Below are 19,155 nucleotides of genomic sequence, written 5' to 3'. Positions count from 1 at the left end.
GGGCGCCACAGGGCCGGTTGTGGGAGATGCTGGCTGTTCTGGCACCCAGTAGCCAGATCTTAAAGAACACGCAGAGACTGTCAGAAGGACCTGAGCAAGATCCCACTTCCTTCCCATCAAGGTCCAAGAGGGTCACACCTTCCAGGAAACTCCTGCAGGGCCTTTTCAGCCTCATCTTCTCTAGGCCCCACTCCCAAGGTCCAGTCATAAATACTATTAAGGGCCTTTTATTATTAATATTCATCACATCAGAGTCTCTTTCTGGGAAGTTTTTTAAAAATCCCTACAGGTTGGATTAGGGCACCCACTCTGGGTCCTTAGCAGTTTTCTTCAGGCTGGGAGCTCCAGGGGGTCCACTGTCTCCCTGAGTCCCTGGCTTGGCCCTGCAGGCACATCCACACAGTCATCAGGAAGTGCTTGGGGCAAAGTGGGCACTCACTCCATTAATGCTTCCTGGGTGGCGGGTTCCACAGCACTCCCACCCCCACAGAGCCTTTGCAATCTGCCACTGAAGGTCCCTAGCACAACCCACAGGGTCCTTAAAAGTCATCATCATCACAGATGTCAAGATACACATCGAAAGCCTCTCGGTTGCAGTTTCCATCGGGAGTGAAGACATATTTGTGGAAGGTCCCATCTACACAGATGGCTGGAAGAGAGGGGAGGATTGGAAAAGGTTAGAGTTTGCCAAAGCCACACCCTAATCCTCTCAGGTGTCCCATATCCTAGGGTCTACCTCCAGGCCTTTGCCCACATCTCTTCTGGGTTGGGAAGATACCCTGGAGAAGGAAATGGCAACCCACTCCAGTATTCTTGCCTGGAAAATCCCATGGACAGAGGAGCCTGGCAGGCTACAGTCCATGGCGTCGCAGAGTTGGACACGACTGAGCAACTTCACTTCACTTCACTGATGATGGAAGTGACCCATCCATTTTGCTCCCTCAGGCCTCCCATGACCTAAAATTCTTTCAGGCCCAATTTGCAGGCTTCAGCCCATGCAGTACCCCCAATCAAGGGCTATTCCTACTCACCAATGACAGAGTTGACGTTCTTGGAAGTATTTCGACCAAAAGCACAGATGCAGGCTGACTCAGCAGGCACGGTGAAGCTCGCCAGGCTCCACTGAGAGTCCACATACTGCCCAATCATAGGCCCCACCTTGCCCACGCGAGCCAGCCTGTAGGCAATACTGGCTAAGCTCAGGTGTGGTATATGTGCAGGGGGATGATGGGGGTAAGGCGGGTAGGGCAGGAGGTACTCACGCAGAACGGCGGTTGAGGCGGGTATCCTTGAGAGCAAAGATATGGACTGTGCCCTTATCACTGGATGCACACAGGAAGGAGGAATCATGGCTAAAGTTGATGCTGAAAGACAGACCAGCAGTGATGCCCACATGTCATGCTAGGCATGGGGTCAAGAGCCCACCACCCATGCCCTGTGCTTACCAGTAGAGGGTGGCAGGATCGGTACCTCGACGCAGTTCCACCAGTTTCTCCTTGGACTGTGTATCAAAAAGGCGAATAAGTGTGCCCTTCTGAGAGGCCGAGGCCACTACCGTGCCTGGCTGGTTCAGAGACACACAGGCCACGTCGCTCTGATGTGCATTGATGGTAAACGGAGCAGAGGAAGTGCCAGGCTTTGTGCTTGCCAGGTCCTATGGTAGAAGGAGCAGTTCAGGCTTAGAGCAGGTAGTAAGGAGGTCAGTGGCGAAGAGTCCACAGGGACAGCCAGCCCACCTACCCATCCCTGCCCACTGGACAGCTTACCACAAGTTGTAGGCTCCCGCATTTGTGTCCTGGGAACACTAGCAGCTGTTTCTCCAGGCTGGGGCAGAGGTCACAGAGCCCTAAGGTGCGAGGGGGGGTGGGCTGGTCAAGAGGACGATGGGGCCAGGCAGGGTCTCAGATGGACAGAGCTGGATAAAGGCTGGACTTCAACCTTCTACGATACATGTTACCCACAGAACCCACAGGGGGCTTGTCCTCAGCTGTGCTCCCCACCATCAAAGCAGATTCTCCGCCTCCCAATGCATTTGTGGCAGTTCCAGGAGGCCCAGGAATCCCTGGCATACCTGCAAATGTCCTTACTGAGCCTTTTTGCTCTGTGATCTCAGATAGCCAGGGGTGGGACAGGGCCAAGAGTGGAGAGAGAGAACTGGCTAAGGGATGGGAAAATGGATACACTGGGAGTCTCAGCCCATCAGAGCATCTCTATGCACTTTCTTCCTGCCTCTCTTTCCCAGTTCCTTTCTGCATGTCCCTCTTCCCCATCCACTACCTCCTGCCATTACATCTGCATCTCAGGGTCCTCTCACCCTTGGGGTTGTCCCGGGTGTCAAATTCAAACAGCTTTCGGGGATTGTCAGGGAAGGAGTACACATAGATGCGGTTCTTCAGCACGATCACGATTCTGTGGGCATCACACAACACAGGATGGTCATGAGAGAGGGCAGGGTACCCATGCAGGATGAACCCTCTCGCCTGCTGGGGGGACTTCCTACCTCCCCCACCCCCAGTCCACCTCAGGCTCACTTGTCATGGCGCATGCGCACAGCCAGCACTGGCTTGGTGAAGGTGAACTCCAGCACCAGCTTGTCCTTGGAGTCCTTGCCCTCCCGGGCATCGTCCCAGATCAGCACTGCTTGGCAGGTGGGTGTGTTGTCGGGGCCAACGTGTAGGGTGAGGGGCAGCCCTGGTGACACAAGACCTACCCCTACTCCCCATGGGACCTCAACCCACTTGCTTAACCTTTTGCTAGCACCCCATGTGATCCTCACACAGCATGACTACTTGTGATTCCTCAGGAGACAGGTTCTAGAACTGTTATACTCATTTACAGATGAGGAAGCTGAGGCTCAAAGGGGTTGGCTATCTGGCCAAGGACCTCACAACCCATCAGCAACCAAGCAGAGACTCATATCCAGGCCTGGAACTTCCCATCGGTAACCATTTCTGCCTCCAGGGTCCCAGTCCATTCACCCCCAGAAGACTTCTGTGAGAAATCCTAGGCCTTCTTTTGCCATGCCCCAGTGGGATAAACAAAAACCCTTAAAACAAGATGGTGCTTGAGACTCAAAGCAAGAGGGCAATGAGGGAGACTGCCCCAAGAATTTAAAACCTATTGATTGTGTGACCTTGGATAAATCACTTAACCTCTCTGGGCCTCAGTTTCTTCATCTGTAAAAATGGGAATAATGATACTTCCTACCACACATAGTTATTATGAGTATTAAATGAGTTAATACATGTAAAGTGGTTAGGACAGCACCAGGATCACAGCAAGCGCTCTATAGGTAAGGACATGTCATACAGGAGGCATTCAACATGTGTTTGTTAAATGAAGACAAAACACCAAGCTTCTCAAGCAATGAGATCCAGGACTTGTAAGCCTCACTGTGTGACTCTGAGTTACTCTTCATATGCCCGTGCCTCTGGGAGGCCAGGATTCTAGGGAATCTGGGCCAAGGGTGGGATGGGATGAGGACACTTACCTGAGATCTCTGAGAACTTGGGGCTGCTACCACCGCCCACCAGGGCCAGCAGGTTGGAGCGGTGCAGCATTTCCACCAGGCCCATGCTGCCCACCTGCTCATGGTCTGGACAAGGATCAGGGTGTCAGTAGGGGTGGGTGCCAATGCCCAACCCATCCCTTCTGCCCATTGCACCTTCCCCACCGACAGCTCACCCAGATGCCCCTTCTCCATCAATGGCTCCACGTTGTAGATGCGCACACCTGTCTCCATAGCGCAGCAAAAGCAGCCTGGGGATGGGAGGAATCCGGGCTGCCTCAAAGGATGCCCAAGTGGGAAGCTAGGGGCTTAACATCCACCTGTAGCCATTCTCTCCCTCCCCACGCTCCCAAAAGGGCATAGGCACAAGCCTCTCTCACTCTGGTCTTGGTTGAAACGCAGACTGGTCACGCCTCGAAGTGGCTGCTGAGTCATGGTCCAGGATTACTTCCCTGGACACAAATGAGGGTAGGGTTGGGAAGAGTCCTTTGGTCTGTTCTCTGAGTCCTAGAACTCCTGTCCTCAACTGATTACTTCCTCCTCCTTCCACTCTGCTACCTAACCCCAGCAGTATTGCAGAGAAGACAAAATCAGGGGGAGAATCCTAGGGTCTCCAGTCTAAGCTCCCAAGACCCCAAGAAGCATGGCCAGGAACGTTCCCATCTTCTCACACTTGGTTGACCCCAACTCTGTGTGTCTACCCTGACCTCGACCACCCCTGCCCCTCCTCCTTACTCCCTGGCCCTGACTGTTTCTCAGGAAATAATGAGGCAGGAGGTATTTCAGTGATGTCTCCTCTTTACCCCCAGCCAATCCTGACCTTAGTGCCCAGCATGGCCTGGAACCACCCCATACCCACTTGTCTTCTTACACCTGGGCCTAGCACCTAAGTCTGCCTGTCAATAAATGGGAAAGGGAGCTCAACCACCAGCTCCTTCTGCACCTCCCCGACCGGGCCCTGAAACTGCTATAGTCGGTTCACCATTCTGAGGAGCTCCCCTTCCATGTCCTTCTACTCCAACCTATTCTATCACTCCTGAGCTCTCACACCTTCCCTCCTCACAGGCTTCCCGAAATACCTTCAGGCTCCCATTCCTACCTCCAGACCACCCCTCTCATGACATGCTAACTTCTGCCTGATCATGGACACCCTGGACCTTCCCCCAGATCCCTGTATGCCCTTAAGACCCTTCTTCAGAATTCCCTTATCACTCAGATGCCCCACCCCTGGGACATACCCTTGCATGTGTTCAGCTATCCCTAACTTTGACATGGGTTGGCTGGGACCTACCCTCAGGAATTGCATACCCCCTAAGATCCCTCCTCCAGACTCCCTATCCTCTCCCCAAGACCCTTTCCCAGGGGACCCTACTGCCTCAAGACCCTTGCTCAGGACACAGACATTCCAAAACTCCTACCTGGGACTTCTCAATCCCCCCAGCAAGATGCCTGCCCCAGATTCCCCTAATAGTCTTGCCCTAGAGTCCTCATAATCCCTTTAAACACCCATCTTCCCCAAATCTTTGCCCCGGCACACCCTCTTCCCACCCTTCAAATGTCCCCCTCACCTGTCTGCACCACCTCCACTGGACTGCCTTCACCTCCCCTCCCCGCAAAGACCCATTCGTTGGAGATTCCCCCACCCAAGAACCCTGCCCAGGGATTCCTCACACATAGCTCTCCTACCCCTTACGTCCAAGACCACCCTCATACTCCTCCCAATGCCAGCACCTACTTAAGATGCTTGTCCTAGATACCTTCCGTCAACCAAAACTCCTGCTCCAAAGACCCCTTTGTCCCCTAGACCGCAACCAATTTTGGGACCATGCCCCAGATCCCTGCTTCTGCACTGACCTGACCTCTGTGCGTCCCCGATCCCAGCTCCAGTTCTCGGTGCCGCCCGCGGCACGGCTTTCTGACCTCCCGGGCCTTGACGCCCTGCTCCGGTGTTTACATCAGGCCTCACTTCCGGGGGAGGGAGCCTGTGACCGGAAATGATTCACCCTGCCCAGAAAACGCGGCCAGTCCTGCTAGCTCAGCTTCTGGGTCATTGGAGCAATGAGAGAGAGCGTGGCGTCCTCCCAGGAGGGCGCGGGAAGCAGAGGATGCTCAGCCAAGGCATGACTGTCTGAGGGAACCGCGGACGGGTGGGCGAGAGTCTTTCCCTCGCTGAGCGGAAAAGGGCGAGAATTCTTCAATTCGGTCCAGCTCCGACAGCTAAAGGCGTTATCTTCTGGGCTAATAAGACGTGGACCGAGGTGTGGAGAGGGGCCGCCCCCGTTAGCAATTTGTAGTTCCCTCCTAGGGAGGGGCGACCCAGGACCCTTGAGGCGGGGGTGGTCCTGGAAACCTTGAAAGCTGTCTATCACAATAGCCAGGGAAAACCAGGTTGAGATTCCCCATCCCACCCTCGCTAGGTTTTATTCACAAAGTGAAAAAAAAAATTTTTTTTTAATGGCAAGATAAATGTTCTCTGGGGGGGGGGGGGGAAGAAACCTCCAATTATGTACGTAGTGGAAATATTTTTTTATTCAACTTTTAAATTTTGAGATGTGGACTCACGTGTAGTTTTGAGAAATAATACAGAGAATTCCCATGTACTTAAACACTTCCCCCTAAAGGTAACATGTTATGTATAGTAACATGTACTATAGTAAACTATAGTAAAATATTACAATGAGAATATTGATATATTTGATATTGATACAATCCACCCATCATTTACTTTTTTTCAAGTATTGTTTTTATACTTTCAAAAGTTGCTAATATATAATGGACAATGGTTTAATGTATCCTTTTTAATTGATTCATGGTATTCCGTGGAATAAATGTCTAATTTGTTCAGCTGTTCCCCTACTGATTGGAGAAGGAAATGGCAACCCACTCCAGTATTCTTGCCTGGAAAATCCCATGGACGGAAGAGCCTGGTAGGCTACAGTCCATGGGGTCGCAAAGAGTCGGACAGGACTGAGCGACTTCACTTTTTTTTTCCCCTCCTGATAGCCATCTAGATGGTTTGATGGACTGTGTTGACAACATCCACAGGCATGTTTACTTGTGAATTTTGGCCCCATATACTACTGTATAGCTTCCCTGGTGGCTCAGACAGTAAAGCGTCTGCCTGCGATGCGGGAGACCTGGGTCCGATCCCTGGGTCGGGAAGATCCTTTGGAGGAGGAAATGGCAACCCACTCCAGTACTCTTGCCTGGAAAATCCCATGGATGGAGGACCCTGGTAGGGTACAGTCCATGGGGTTGCAAAGAGTTGGACAGGACTGAGTGACTTCACTTTCTTTCTTTCTACTACTCTAGGCATTACTCCATTGTTATGCTCCTCCACAAAGCCAATCTTCTGGCTCTCTTCAGTCTCCACTTTCTCACAACCCGGCGCATATTTAACTTTTTTTTTTTAATTTGCTGTGCCATCGGCATATTGCAGGATCTTAGTTCCCTGACCAAGGATTGAACCTAGGCACCAGCAGTGAAAGCTTCAAGTCCTAGCCAGTGGGCCATCAGGGACTTCCTAAGGCATATTTGACTTAATTCAGTTTGGCTTCTATCTGTCTCCAAGACTCCCTGTCTCTGACACGTCTCTTAACCAGATTACTGATGATTAACAATCTTCCCAAACCAGCAGTTACTTCTCTACCCCTTCCTGTGGCCACTCAGCGTATTCCAGTTTCTTGCCCTCACTCTTGGTTTTCTCCTGTATCTCTGACTACTGCTCCCCTTTCATCATTTCCTAATATTGGTGTATCCTTGGCCATGATCCTGGCCCCCTTACTTTTATAGCTAATATTTTGTCCCTAGGTGACTTCATCTTGTCTCCTAGCCTTAATTATTACAAATATTTGTAAGATGCACTAATTTAGGCCTCTGGCCTAGAAGTCACCAGACTCATATATGCTATGGCTTGTTGCACATTTTCACATGGATGTCTCATAAGCCATCTGAGATTTAACCCATCCAAACAAATTTCTTGAATTTCCCTAACTCAAACACCCTCCTGTCACCCTCATCTCAACCAATGGCACCATTACACCAAGTTTGTCATGCATGCCAAAGAGCAGATATATCATGCTTGATTCTCCTTTGTCACTGGAAAATTGTGTTGATACTACTGTCAAAATGGTATCACAGATACAACAGATACAACCCCTGGGATTTCCCTGATTTGTCCAGTGGGTAAGAATCCACCTGCCAATGCAGGGGACGTGGGTTCTATTTCTGGTCTGGGAAGATTCCACATGCTGTGGAGCAACTAAGCCCGTGCACCACAACTCCCAAGTGCTGCAACTACTGAAGTCCGTGCACCTGGAACGAGAAGCCTCCACAATGAGAAGCCTATGCAGCACAACTAGAGAGTAGCCCCTGCTCTCCACAACTAGAGAAAGCCCACACAGCAACGAAGACCCAGTGCAGCCAAAAATAAATAGATAATAAATAAATATAGCAGTGTGTACACGTCAAAAAAACCCGAAAAGGCCTGGCACATAGGTCAATTGGAAAAACTCATAATTCACAGGGCATGAAATACACAGGAAGGTTGTGGAGAATAATTAGCCCTGGACTTAGTACCACTCCATACCCAATTAATCATTAAAGGAAGATACTGAAAAATCAAATTGCTTCCAAGTAACTGTATTTCAGTACAAAGATAAGGAAGATTCATAGGAATAATAATAATAATAAAACCCTAGTACCTAATAAGGTAAAATTCACAATGTCTGTTACCAAAAAAAAAAAAATGACTAGGCACAAAAAGAAGGAAGAACCTTGAAAAACATATGCTAAGTGAAAAGAGCCAGTCACAAAGGACCACATGTTGTATGCTCTCCTTTGTAGATAATGTCCATAATAGGCAAGTGAAATACAAAGTAGATTAGTGGTTGCCTAGGGCCGGTGGGTGGGGGATATGACTGGGGGAAAAAAGGCAATGACTGCTAAAGAGTATGGGGTTTTGGGGGTGCTGAAAATGTTCTAAAACTGATTGTGATGATGGTTGCACAAGCCTGTAAGTATCCTTTAAAAAGAACATTTAACTGTACACTTTAAATTGTGTATTGTGTGGTGTGTGAATTATATCTCAATGTTGTTTTTTTTTAAGCAGGAAAACAGGACCCATAATAATCAATCAATGGAAATTGACCCAGAATGGACACACATGTTAGAATTAGGAGAGAACAATTCTTAAAAAAGTTATTAAAAGCTGTACTCCATATGTTAAAAAAAAGTTGATCAGAGACATGGAACATTCACCCAAAGTGAATTTCTAAAGATGAGAAATACACCCGATGGGATTAATGACTAGACATTGCAGAAGAAAAACATTAATGACAGAAGTCCTAGCAATAGAAACTAAGAAAATGAAAAAGGGAAAAGGAATCTCCAAAAATAAAAAGAGCATATATGAGCTGTAGAACAATTTTGTGTGACCTAATATGCAGGAAATTGAAACCCCAAAGAAGAGCAGAGGGGACAGAAAAAGTATGTAAAGAATAAAGTCCTAAAATTTTCCAAAATTAATAAAAAATATAAGCTTACAGATCCAAGAAATTCAATAAACACCAGCAAAAGATGCATGAAAAATACTACACAAAGGCACATTGTAATAAAATTGCTCCAAACCAATGAAGAGAAAATCTTTATTTTTTTCTTCCAGTTTTATTGAGATATAATTGACTTACAGCACTATATGTGGAAAATTCTGAAAGAGATGGGAATACCAGACCACCTGACCTGCCTCTTGAGAAACCTATATGCAGGTCAGGGAGCAATAGTTAGAACTGGACATGGAACAGACTGGGTCCAAATAGGAAAAGGAGTACGTCAAGGCTGTATATTGTCACCCTGCTTATTTAACTTATATGCAGAGTACATCATGAGAAATGCTGGGCTGGAAGAAGCACAAGCTGGAATCAAGATTGCCGGGAGAAATATCAATAACCTCAGATATGCAGATGACACCACCCTTATGGCAGAAAGTAAAGCGGAACTAAAAAGCCTCTTGATGAAAGTGAAAGAGGAGAGTGAAAAAGTTGGTTTAAAGCTCAACATTCAGAAAACTAAGATCATGGCATCCGGCCCCATCACTTCATGGGAAATAAATAGGGAAACAGTGGCAACAGTGGCTGACTTTATTTTGGGGGGCTCCAAAATCACTGCAGATGGTGACTGCAGCCATGAAATTAAAAGATACTTATTCCTTGGAAGGAAAGTTATGACCAACCTAGATAGCATATTGAAAAGCAGAGACATTACCTTGCCAACGAAGGTCCATCTAGTCAAGGCTATGGTTTTCCAGTGGTCATGTATGGATGTGAGAATTGGACTGTGAAGAAAGCTGAGTGCCGAAGAATTGATGCTTTTGAACTGTGGTGTTGGAGAAGACTCTTGAGAGTCCCTTGGACTGCAAGGAGATCCAACCAGTCCATCCTAAAGGAGATCAGTCCTGGGTGTTCACTGGAAGGACTGATGTTGAAGCTGAAACTCCAATAACTTCGGCCACCTGATGCAAAGAACTGACTGATTGGAAAAGACCCTGATGCTGGGAAAGATTGAGGGCAGGAGGAGAAGGGAACGACAGAGGATGAGATGGTTGGATGGCATCACTGACTCAATGGACATGGGTTTGGGTGGACTCCAGGAGTTGGTGATGGACAGGGAGGCCTGGTGTGCTGCAGTTCATGGGGTCGCAAAGAGTTGGACACAACTGAGCAACTGAACTGAACTGACAGCATTATATGTTTGAAGTGTGCAGATAATGACTTGATTTACATACACTGTGAAATGATTATCACAAGTTTAGTGACATCCATCTTTCCATATAAAATTAAGGAAATAGAAAAAAAATTTTCCCTGTGATCCTCTTATAATTTACTCTTTTATATATATCATACAGCAGTGTTCATTATATTCATCATGTTGTACACTACATCCCTAGTACTTATTTATCAAATATCTGGAAGTTTGTACCTTTTAAACCTTCTTCATCTTATTCCCCCTTTCCCACCCCCACCTCTGAAAAACACAAATCTGATCTTTATGAGTTTGTTTGTTTGTTTTTGAAGGTGGGGATTGAGGAAGGGACAGCAAGAAAGACAGTTAGGAGGCTATTTCAGTAAATCGGTGGTTTTTGGTGCCTTATGGCACAAAGCAACAAAGACCTAAAGAGCCTCTTGATGAAAGTGAAAGAGGAGAGTAGAAAAGTTGGCTTAAAACTCAACATTCAGAAAACTAAGATCATGGCATGCTTCCCTGGTGGTGCAGAGGTTAAAGCGTCTGCCTGCAATGTGGGAGACCTGGGTTTGATCCCTAGGTCAGGAAGATCCCCTAGAGAAGGAAATGGCAACCCACTCCAGTATTCTTGCCTGGAGAATCCCATGGACAGAGGAGCTTGGTGGGCTACAGTCCACGGGTCACAAAGAGTCAGACATGGCTGAGTGACTTCACTTTCACTTTTCTTATCCCATCACTTCATGGGAAATAAATGGGGAAACAATGGAAACAGTGAGAGACTTGATGTTGCTGGGCTCCAAAATCACTGCATATGGTGACTGCAGCCATGAAATTAAAAGACGTTTGCTCCTTGGAAGAAAACCTATGACCCACCTAGACAACATATTAAAAAGCAGAGACATTATTTTGCCACAAAGGTCCATCTAGTCAAGGCTATGGTTTTTCCAGTAGTCATGTATGGATGTGAGAGTTGGACTATAAAGAAAGCTGAGCGCCAAAGAATTGATGCTTTTACAAGGACATCAAACCAGTCCATCCTAAAGGAAATCAGTCCTGAATATTCATGGGAAGGACTGATGCTGAAGCTGAAACTCCAATACTTTGGCCACCTGATGGGAAGAACTGACTCATTGGAAAAGACCCTGATGCTGGAAAAGATTGAAGGTGGGAAGAAAAGGGGACGACAGACGATGAAATGGTTGGATGACATCACCAACTTGATGGACATGAGTTTGAGTAAGCTCCGGGATTTGGTGATGCACAGGGAAGCCTGGCATGCTGCAGTCTATGGGGTCACAAAGAGTTGGACATGACTGAGGACTGAACTGAATTGTCCTTCAACACAAGGTTGACTTTCAACAACCTGCCTGGTGCTGTTAAAACTTCTGATAGTAGGAGTACCACCGCGCCCCTTCACCTCACCTTTTTTTCCTGGAGCAAATAGGACTTAGCATCTTATTTGAATTAAGATGTATTCCTAAGTCTTTAATCCTTTTTAGTTTGCTTTTCAAACTAGCAGTCTGATTATTTACTTAACAGGACAGTCACCAGAGAATGAAGAATGATGCACATACCTGTCATGCCAAGTTGTCACAAGAAGGGCGTTAGGATCAAAAAGGACCCACCTGTCATGATTGAGTAACCTGTGGAAGAAATCCAAACTAGGATGAATGTTTAGGCATTCCAGGTTTGTGGGAATGAGTTTCAAGTATCTATAGCTCAGTCAAAATCTTTCTTAAAACAGAAATCTTGAAGTTAAACATGGCTCTGCTCAAACCCAGTTGGGTCAACTTTAAATTAGAATTTCTCCTTGGAACATTTCACCTTCTTTTGTGGATATGACTCAATGAATTAATTTTCTCTTAACACATCCTGGAAAATTGATTGTTTGGCAAGTGAGAAATTAGGTTTTGCTCTGATGTTCTGAAAAGTAACATACTAATCCCCTTCATTAATAGCTAATTATTAACATGTGTTTGTTTATTTATCCAATGTATATTGAGTGCCTACAACACACCAGGTACCTGTACTAAGTGTTGGAGAATGGAACAATAAACAGAACAATGTCCTTAGAAGAAAAAGGTGGTGAATAAATGGATGAGTAAACATATATTTATATATAAATTAGAGATAAAATGGATTAGGAGATAGGAAGGGTTGCTACCTTATTTGGGATGATCAGAGAAACTTCTATGATAAGGTGACATTGGAGCAGAAACCTGAGGGAATGAAGTCTGTGGAAGTTTGGGGAAAGAGCATTCTGGGAGAAGGAACAGCAGCCTGAGCAAGTGAGTCACAGAAGTATGTTGTGGGGGCAGAATATGCAGGGCCTCATTGCCATTTTAAATGCTTTGGCTCCTATTCTGAGTGAGATAGGGAGCCATTTGGAGGGTTTGGGGCAGAGAAGAGAAACATAACCAGACTGGTTTCTGTGTGTGGACCACACAGAAGGCAGGAAGTAGGGGGAAGAGGCAGCAAGAAAGACAGTTAAGAGGCTATTTCAGTAAATCACACAGTGGTGCTTTGGACACTGGGCAGTGGAGGAGATGTTTTCTGGAATTATTTTGAAGGTAGAGCTGAAGGACTATGTTGATGGATTAGATACAGAGTGTGTGGATGATAAGAGTTAAGAATGACTCAGAAGGTTTTAGTTAAGCTGAGAGTCAGCTGGAGAAGCAGATTAGGAGTTTTGTACTGTCCTTGTGCACTCTGAAATGCTTCTGAAATATCATTTAGAGATGTTATGTAGGTGATTGGATATGACTAAAGGTCAGGAGTGAGGTACAGGCTGTAGACAACACATTTAGGACGCATCAGAATATCAAACTCATTTACAGCCAGAGGAAATTACCTAGGAAGTGAAAGTAGGTGAGGTTAGAAGCCTAAGCCCTGGGGCATTTCCAAGGTATAAAAGTCAGTGTAATGAGGAGGAACTGGCAAAAGACTGAGTAGGAGCAGCCAGTGTGGCAGGAACAGAACCAAATCCTTTCCAGGAGGATTTCTGGAAGTCAAGAGAAAAAGCATTTCAAGAAGGGAGTCAAATGTTGCTGAGAGGGAATGATAAGGAGCACTCATGATATGCAGGCACTGGGTGTACAAAGATGAACCAGAATGCCAGGCACATAGTAGGTGTCCATGTACTTTTAATTGTAACAAAATATACACAACAAAGAGCTTCACTGGGGGCTCAGAAGGTAAAGAATCTGCCTTCAAAGCAGGAAACCCGAGTTTGATCCCTAGGTGGGGAAGATTCCGTGGAGAAGGGAATAGCTGGCTACCCAATCCAGGATTCTTGGCTGGAAAATCCCATGGACAGAGAAGCCTGGTGGGCTACAGCCCATGGGATCAACTGAGTGACTAACACTTTCACTTTTTAATACATAACATAAAATTTACTACCTCAACCATTTTAAAGTATACAGTGCATGAGTGTTAAGAATATTTACATTGTTGTGAAACAAATCTTCAGAACTTTTTTATCTTACAAAACTGAAACTCTAGACTCATTAAACAACATCTCTCCACTAAGCCTCCTGCCCCTCCCCAGTCCCTGGCAACTACCTTTCTACCTTACATTTTCTATGAATTTGACTCCTTTAGATACCTCACAGGAGTGGAAACATACAGTATTTGTATTTGTATGACTGGCTTATTTCACACAACATAATGTTCTCAAGGTTCATTCGTGTTACAGCATGTGTCAGAATTTTCTTCCCTTTAGAGGCTGAATAATATTCTATTGTGTGAATATCCCACTTTCTGCTTATCCATTCATTTATTGATGGACACTTGGATTGCTTCCACCTTTTGGCTTTTGTGACTAATGCTGCAATGAACATGGGTATGTGAAGTCTATTTCATACTGTGCTTTCTTTTTTTTTTAGGTAGTTTTGTTATTTTATTTTTGTGGTAACTTTACAGTATTTTAAGGTTATATATGTTTAAACATCTCCCTGAAAAGGGCTGACTTATAATGATCTAAACGTGACTGTATCATTCTTCTACTACAAGGTGGGAGAGAACTCCCTTTGTAAAACTATGAATCCAAATAAATGACTGTTTATAAAGCTGGCTCTGATGGTAACTAAAACATTACCAATTTCATTTTTTTGAAAAAGCAATGTTCCGTCACTGCCATGGGTCTGATCTGAACACAAATCCAATCTGATTTGTGTTCTATTCAAGACATCATCCACCGGGCGGCAGTTTCCCATGTTGCAGGTGTGGTACGTAGGAGGCTTAAAAACAAGCCTCTAGGGGGCAAGCATGCAAGTTATAGGATGAACTGGCTTTAAGAAGTTAAGTGTTTCTAAAGGGAACAAGAAGCTCCCTAGGGAAAAAGCTTCCTCCTATAAAGGCAGGAACCTGTTTACAAAAGCTCATATACCTTGAAATGAATAGGAATTCTATACCTGTGCGGGATACTGGGTGGTCACAACTCAAAAGATGGACACAACCAACGCAGTATCTCTCCAGATCCTTCCTTTAATGTCAGGTAATGTTTCAACCCAAACACAGGATACATACTGTAATGAAAAGGACCTGAGGGCATCTGAGTCATGCATGGTATAGTAAGTACAAACCTTGAAGGTGAAGTCGCTCAGTCGTGTCTGACTCTTTGTGACCCCATGGACTGTAGCCTACCAGGCTCCTCCATCCATGGGATTCTTGAGGCAAGAATACTGGAATGGGTTGCTATTTCCTTCTCCAGGGGATCTTCCCAACCCAGGGATCAAACCCAGGTCTCCCGCATTGGAGGCAGACGCTTTAACCAGTGAGCCACCAGGGAAGTACAAACCTTGGCCCCACACAAAGGAGCAGTCAAGGGCCTGGAAGATTCACCTCTTTATTTCTCTTTCCTGCTGGGTTTAAAGTCCATGGAAGAGAAAGAGCTTTCAATCAGTGGAACCAATGAGGCGTCAGGGCCCTGGAGGGTAGATTTGGTTGTACAGTATTACAAAATATATTTAAGAAAAAAACAGCCCAGGCCTCCCAGCAGTATCCCAAGCCTCAGCTGGTCCAGTGGCCCAACCTCTACATCATACTGTGCTTTCAATTATTCTGGATATTTTTGCAGAAGTGGAATTGTTGGATCATATGGTAATTGTTTTTTTTTTTTTTAATTTTGGGGGAACTGCCATACATATTTTTTTCCATAGTGGCTGCACCATTTTATATTCCTACCAAGAGTGCACAAGGGTTCTAATTTTCTCCACATCTGAACCAACACTTCTTTTCTTTTTCATAGTAACCATCCTAATGAGTGTGAGGCCCAGAGAATTATCATTCTTGATCTGTATGGCAGTTCCCTGGAAACCTTCACTTACAGGGCTTGTCTTTATTTGACCTGATACAGAGCTCTCTCTGAATCACATCTGCTGAGGTGGTGATAACAGCTGGAATCAACAAGAAGTTGACCAAAAAATCATGAAAAACTGGGAGTGAGATGTCCAGAGGGACCTTTGAAAAACTCTGACATATTTCTGGGAATCTGGAAGGCCACATCCATGTACAACTGCAGGACTGCAAGCATGCCCAGGAAAGAGCTGAGGAGACCGTATGCTTTCACCTCTGGGTGACTTTTTTTTTTATTGGAATATAGCTGATTTACAATGTGTGATAGTGTCAAGTGTACAGCAAAGTGAGTCAGTTATCCATATATATATATATATACATATTTCCACTCATTTTCAAATTGTTTTCCCATACTGGTTATTACAGAACATTGAGTAGAATTCGCTGTGCTGTACAGTAAGCCCTTATTAGTTATCTATTTTATATATAGTAGTGTGTATATGACCAATACAGTCTCCTAATGAATCACTTTCCCCCATGTTTCCCTTTTGGTAAACCATAAATTTGACTTTGAGATCTGTGAATCTGTTTAAGCTCATTTGTATCATTCTTTTTTAGATTCCACATATAAGTGCTATCATGTGGTATTTGTCCTTCCTCGCCTGACTTACTTCACTTAGTATGATAACCTCTAGGTCCATCTGTGTTGCTACAAATGGCATTATTTCCACTTCTGCGTGATCTTGATGCCCTGTGGAAAACTCTGCTAAGGCAGAGCTGTAAACTACCTTGCTGGAGTTTTCAAAGCATTCAGTGACACACACAGAAACCCTAGGCAAAGGTTGAAGACCTGGTTCAAAGAGGCTACTAAGTTAATGAAGGTCACTTTGGTGAGCACACACAACAAAGGACTTTACAAAATTAGTTAAGAAAAGTCACTAAACAGCAGCAACAACAAATCCTGGGGAGGAGAGAATCTGAATTTCAGAGCTGCCACATTATTTCAAATGTCCACATTTTAAATTACAATGAAAGCAGAAAGTATAAACCAGATTTCCCTGGTGGTTCAGAATCCACCTGCCAATGGAGGGGACATGGGTTTGATCCCTGGTCCAGGAAGATCCCACATGCTGCAGGGCAACTAAGCCCGTGTGCCACAGCTACTGAGCCCACAATCTAGAGCCTCTGCTCTGCAACAAGAGAAGCCACCACAGTGAGAAGCCCACACACTGCAACTAGAGAGTAGTCCTCACTCACCACAACTAGAGAAAGCCCGCCCACAGTAACAGAGTAACCCAGCACAGCCAAAAATAAATACATAAAATAAAAATAAAGTATAAACCATACACAGGGGGAAAGTCACTAAATAGAAATCATCCCTGCTGCTGCTAAGCTGCTAAGTCACTTCAGTCGTGTCCAACTTTGTGCGACCCCGTCGACGGCAGCCTACCAGGCTCCCCCGTCCCTGGGATTCTCCAGGCAAGAACACTGGAGTGGGTTGCCATTTCCTTCTCCAATGCGTGAAAGTGAAAAGTGAAAGGGAAGTCGCTCAGTCGTGTCCGACTCTTAGCGACCCCATGGGCTGCAGCCTACCAGGCTTCTCCGTCCATGGGATTTTCCAGGCAAGAGTACTGGAGTGGGGTGCCATTGCCTTCTCCAGAAACCATCCCTAAGGAAGCCCAAACATTGGATGTACTACATTTTAGATTTTTTTTTTTAAGTACAGTTAATTTACAGTATTGTGTTAGTTTCTGGTGTACAGCATAAGTGATTAAGAATATATATATTCTGGGGTTTCCCTGGTGGTCCAGTGGCTAAGTCTCTGCACTCCCAATGCAGGGAGCCTAGGTTTGATTCCTGGTGCCACATGCCACAACTACGAGTTCACATACTGCAACTAAAAATCCTGCATGCCACAATTAAGACCCAGTGCAACCAAAAAAAAAGTGTGTGTATATATATATATATATATGTATATATATATATACATATATATATATATCTGCTAATCCCAAACTCATAATTTATCCCTCCTCCATCCCCTTTCCCCTTTGTTAACCATAAATTTGTTTTCTATGTCTGTGAGTCTGTTGCTATTTTGGAAATAAGTTCAGTTGTATCATATTTTATTTTTTGGCTGTGCTGGGTCTTTGTTGCAGCATGCAGGCCTCTCTAGTTATCTGCAGGCTTAATTCCCCCAGGGCATGTGGGATCTTAGTTCCCATAGGTTAAATTGAACCCGCATCCACCTGCAGTGGAAGGCAGATTTTGAACCACTAGGCCATCAGGGAAGTCTCTGTATCATATTTTAGATTTCACATGTAAGAGTCACAGGTAAGTGATAGCAAGTTTCCCACATGGCGCAGTGGTAAAGAATCTGCCTGCCAATCTAGGAGACGCAGAGAATGGAGATTTGATCTCTGGGTCAGGAAGACCCCATGGAGTAGAAAATAGTAACCTGCTCCAGTATTCTTGCCTGGAAAATTCCATGGACAGAGGAGCCTGGCGGGCTACAGTCCATGGGGTCACAAATGAGTTGGACACGACTGAACGACTAACACTTTCACTGCCATATGCAACAACATTAATGGACTTCAAGGACATTTTGCTAAGTGAAATAAGCCAGACACAGAAAGACAAGTACTACCTGATTCCACTTATGAGGTATGTAAAATAGATTTGGGACTTCCCTGATGGTTCAGTGGTTAAGAATCCACCTTGCAATGCAGAGGACGTGGGTTTAATCCCTGGTCAGGGAACTAAGATCCCACATGCCACAGGGCCACTAAGCCTATGAGCTCTAGAGCCTGTGAGACACAAGACAGTCTGCATGCTGCAACTACTGAAGCCCATGTGCCACAACTAGGGAGTCTGGGTGCTGCAACTAAAGATCCTGCATAATGCAATGAAGATCTCATGTGCCACAACTAAGACCCAACACAGCCAAATAAACATATTAAAAATAAAATAATCGAATTCATACAATTAAAGACTAGAATGGTGGTTAACAGGTTCTGGGTAGAGGGGGAAATGGGAAGTTAATAATCAACAGGCATAAAGTTTCAGTTAGGTAAGATTAATAAGCTCTGGAGATTTGCTGTACATTGTACCTGTAATCAACAATAATGCATTATATACTTAAAATTCGTTAAAAGCAGAGATCTTATGTTGAGCATTTTCATCACAATAAGATCTAAAAAATAAAGCTTTGCAAGAAAAAAAAATACGGATTGGTTAATCTATTTTGGAAGCCTTCTCCATTTTGCATTAATGAGAGTCTAGTTGTCACTGTGGCCTTTGTCCTAGAGACATTGCCCAAGGTTTGACACTGAAATGGGTCTGCCATTTTCTTTTAAATGCTTTTCAAAATTAATTATTTTTATTTTTGTTTGCACTGGGTCTTCATTGTTGCCAGTGGGCTTTCTCTAATTGCAGAGTAGGGGCTACTCTCTAGTTGTGGTACGTGGGCTTCTCATTGAGATGGCTTCGCTTGTTGCAGAGCACAGGGTCTGGGCACACGGGCTCAGCACTTGTGGTTCATGGACCCTAGGGCATGCAGGCTTTAGTACGTGAGGCAAGTGGGTTCAGTAGTTTCGACTCACAGGTTCCAGAGC

General features: G+C 45.3%; 1 protein-coding gene across 4 annotated transcripts; it reads right to left on the bottom strand.

The window, feature by feature from the left end:
• Positions 1-211: 211 nt before the first annotated feature.
• On the bottom strand, positions 212-5,478 carry WDR45 (WD repeat domain 45). Of its 4 annotated transcripts, none has more exons than XM_012106724.4 (11): positions 5,363-5,478; positions 3,889-3,960; positions 3,685-3,759; positions 3,491-3,595; positions 2,532-2,712; positions 2,315-2,409; positions 1,767-1,846; positions 1,446-1,654; positions 1,263-1,364; positions 1,032-1,177; positions 212-649 (listed from the first exon to the last, which is right to left on the bottom strand). In XM_012106724.4, exons 2-11 carry the CDS (start codon positions 3,941-3,943, stop codon positions 540-542), a joined length of 1,158 nt encoding a protein of 385 aa, XP_011962114.1. In that variant the 5' UTR covers positions 3,944-3,960; positions 5,363-5,478; the 3' UTR covers positions 212-539. The 4 variants fall into 4 exon arrangements, with proteins under 4 accessions (XP_011962114.1, XP_011962115.1, XP_042098082.1 ...); XM_012106725.4 differs by having other exon boundaries at positions 2,532-2,706; XM_042242148.2 differs by having other exon boundaries at positions 2,532-2,691.
• Between the last annotated feature and the right edge of the window lie 13,677 nt (positions 5,479-19,155).

The sequence above is a fragment of the Ovis aries genome, chromosome X (genome assembly GCF_016772045.2).
Source record: "Ovis aries strain OAR_USU_Benz2616 breed Rambouillet chromosome X, ARS-UI_Ramb_v3.0, whole genome shotgun sequence".
Classification (NCBI taxonomy): Eukaryota; Metazoa; Chordata; class Mammalia; order Artiodactyla; family Bovidae; genus Ovis; species Ovis aries.
The sequence above is the reverse complement of the archived record's forward strand: the minus strand, read 5'-3'. Positions and strand labels throughout refer to the sequence as shown.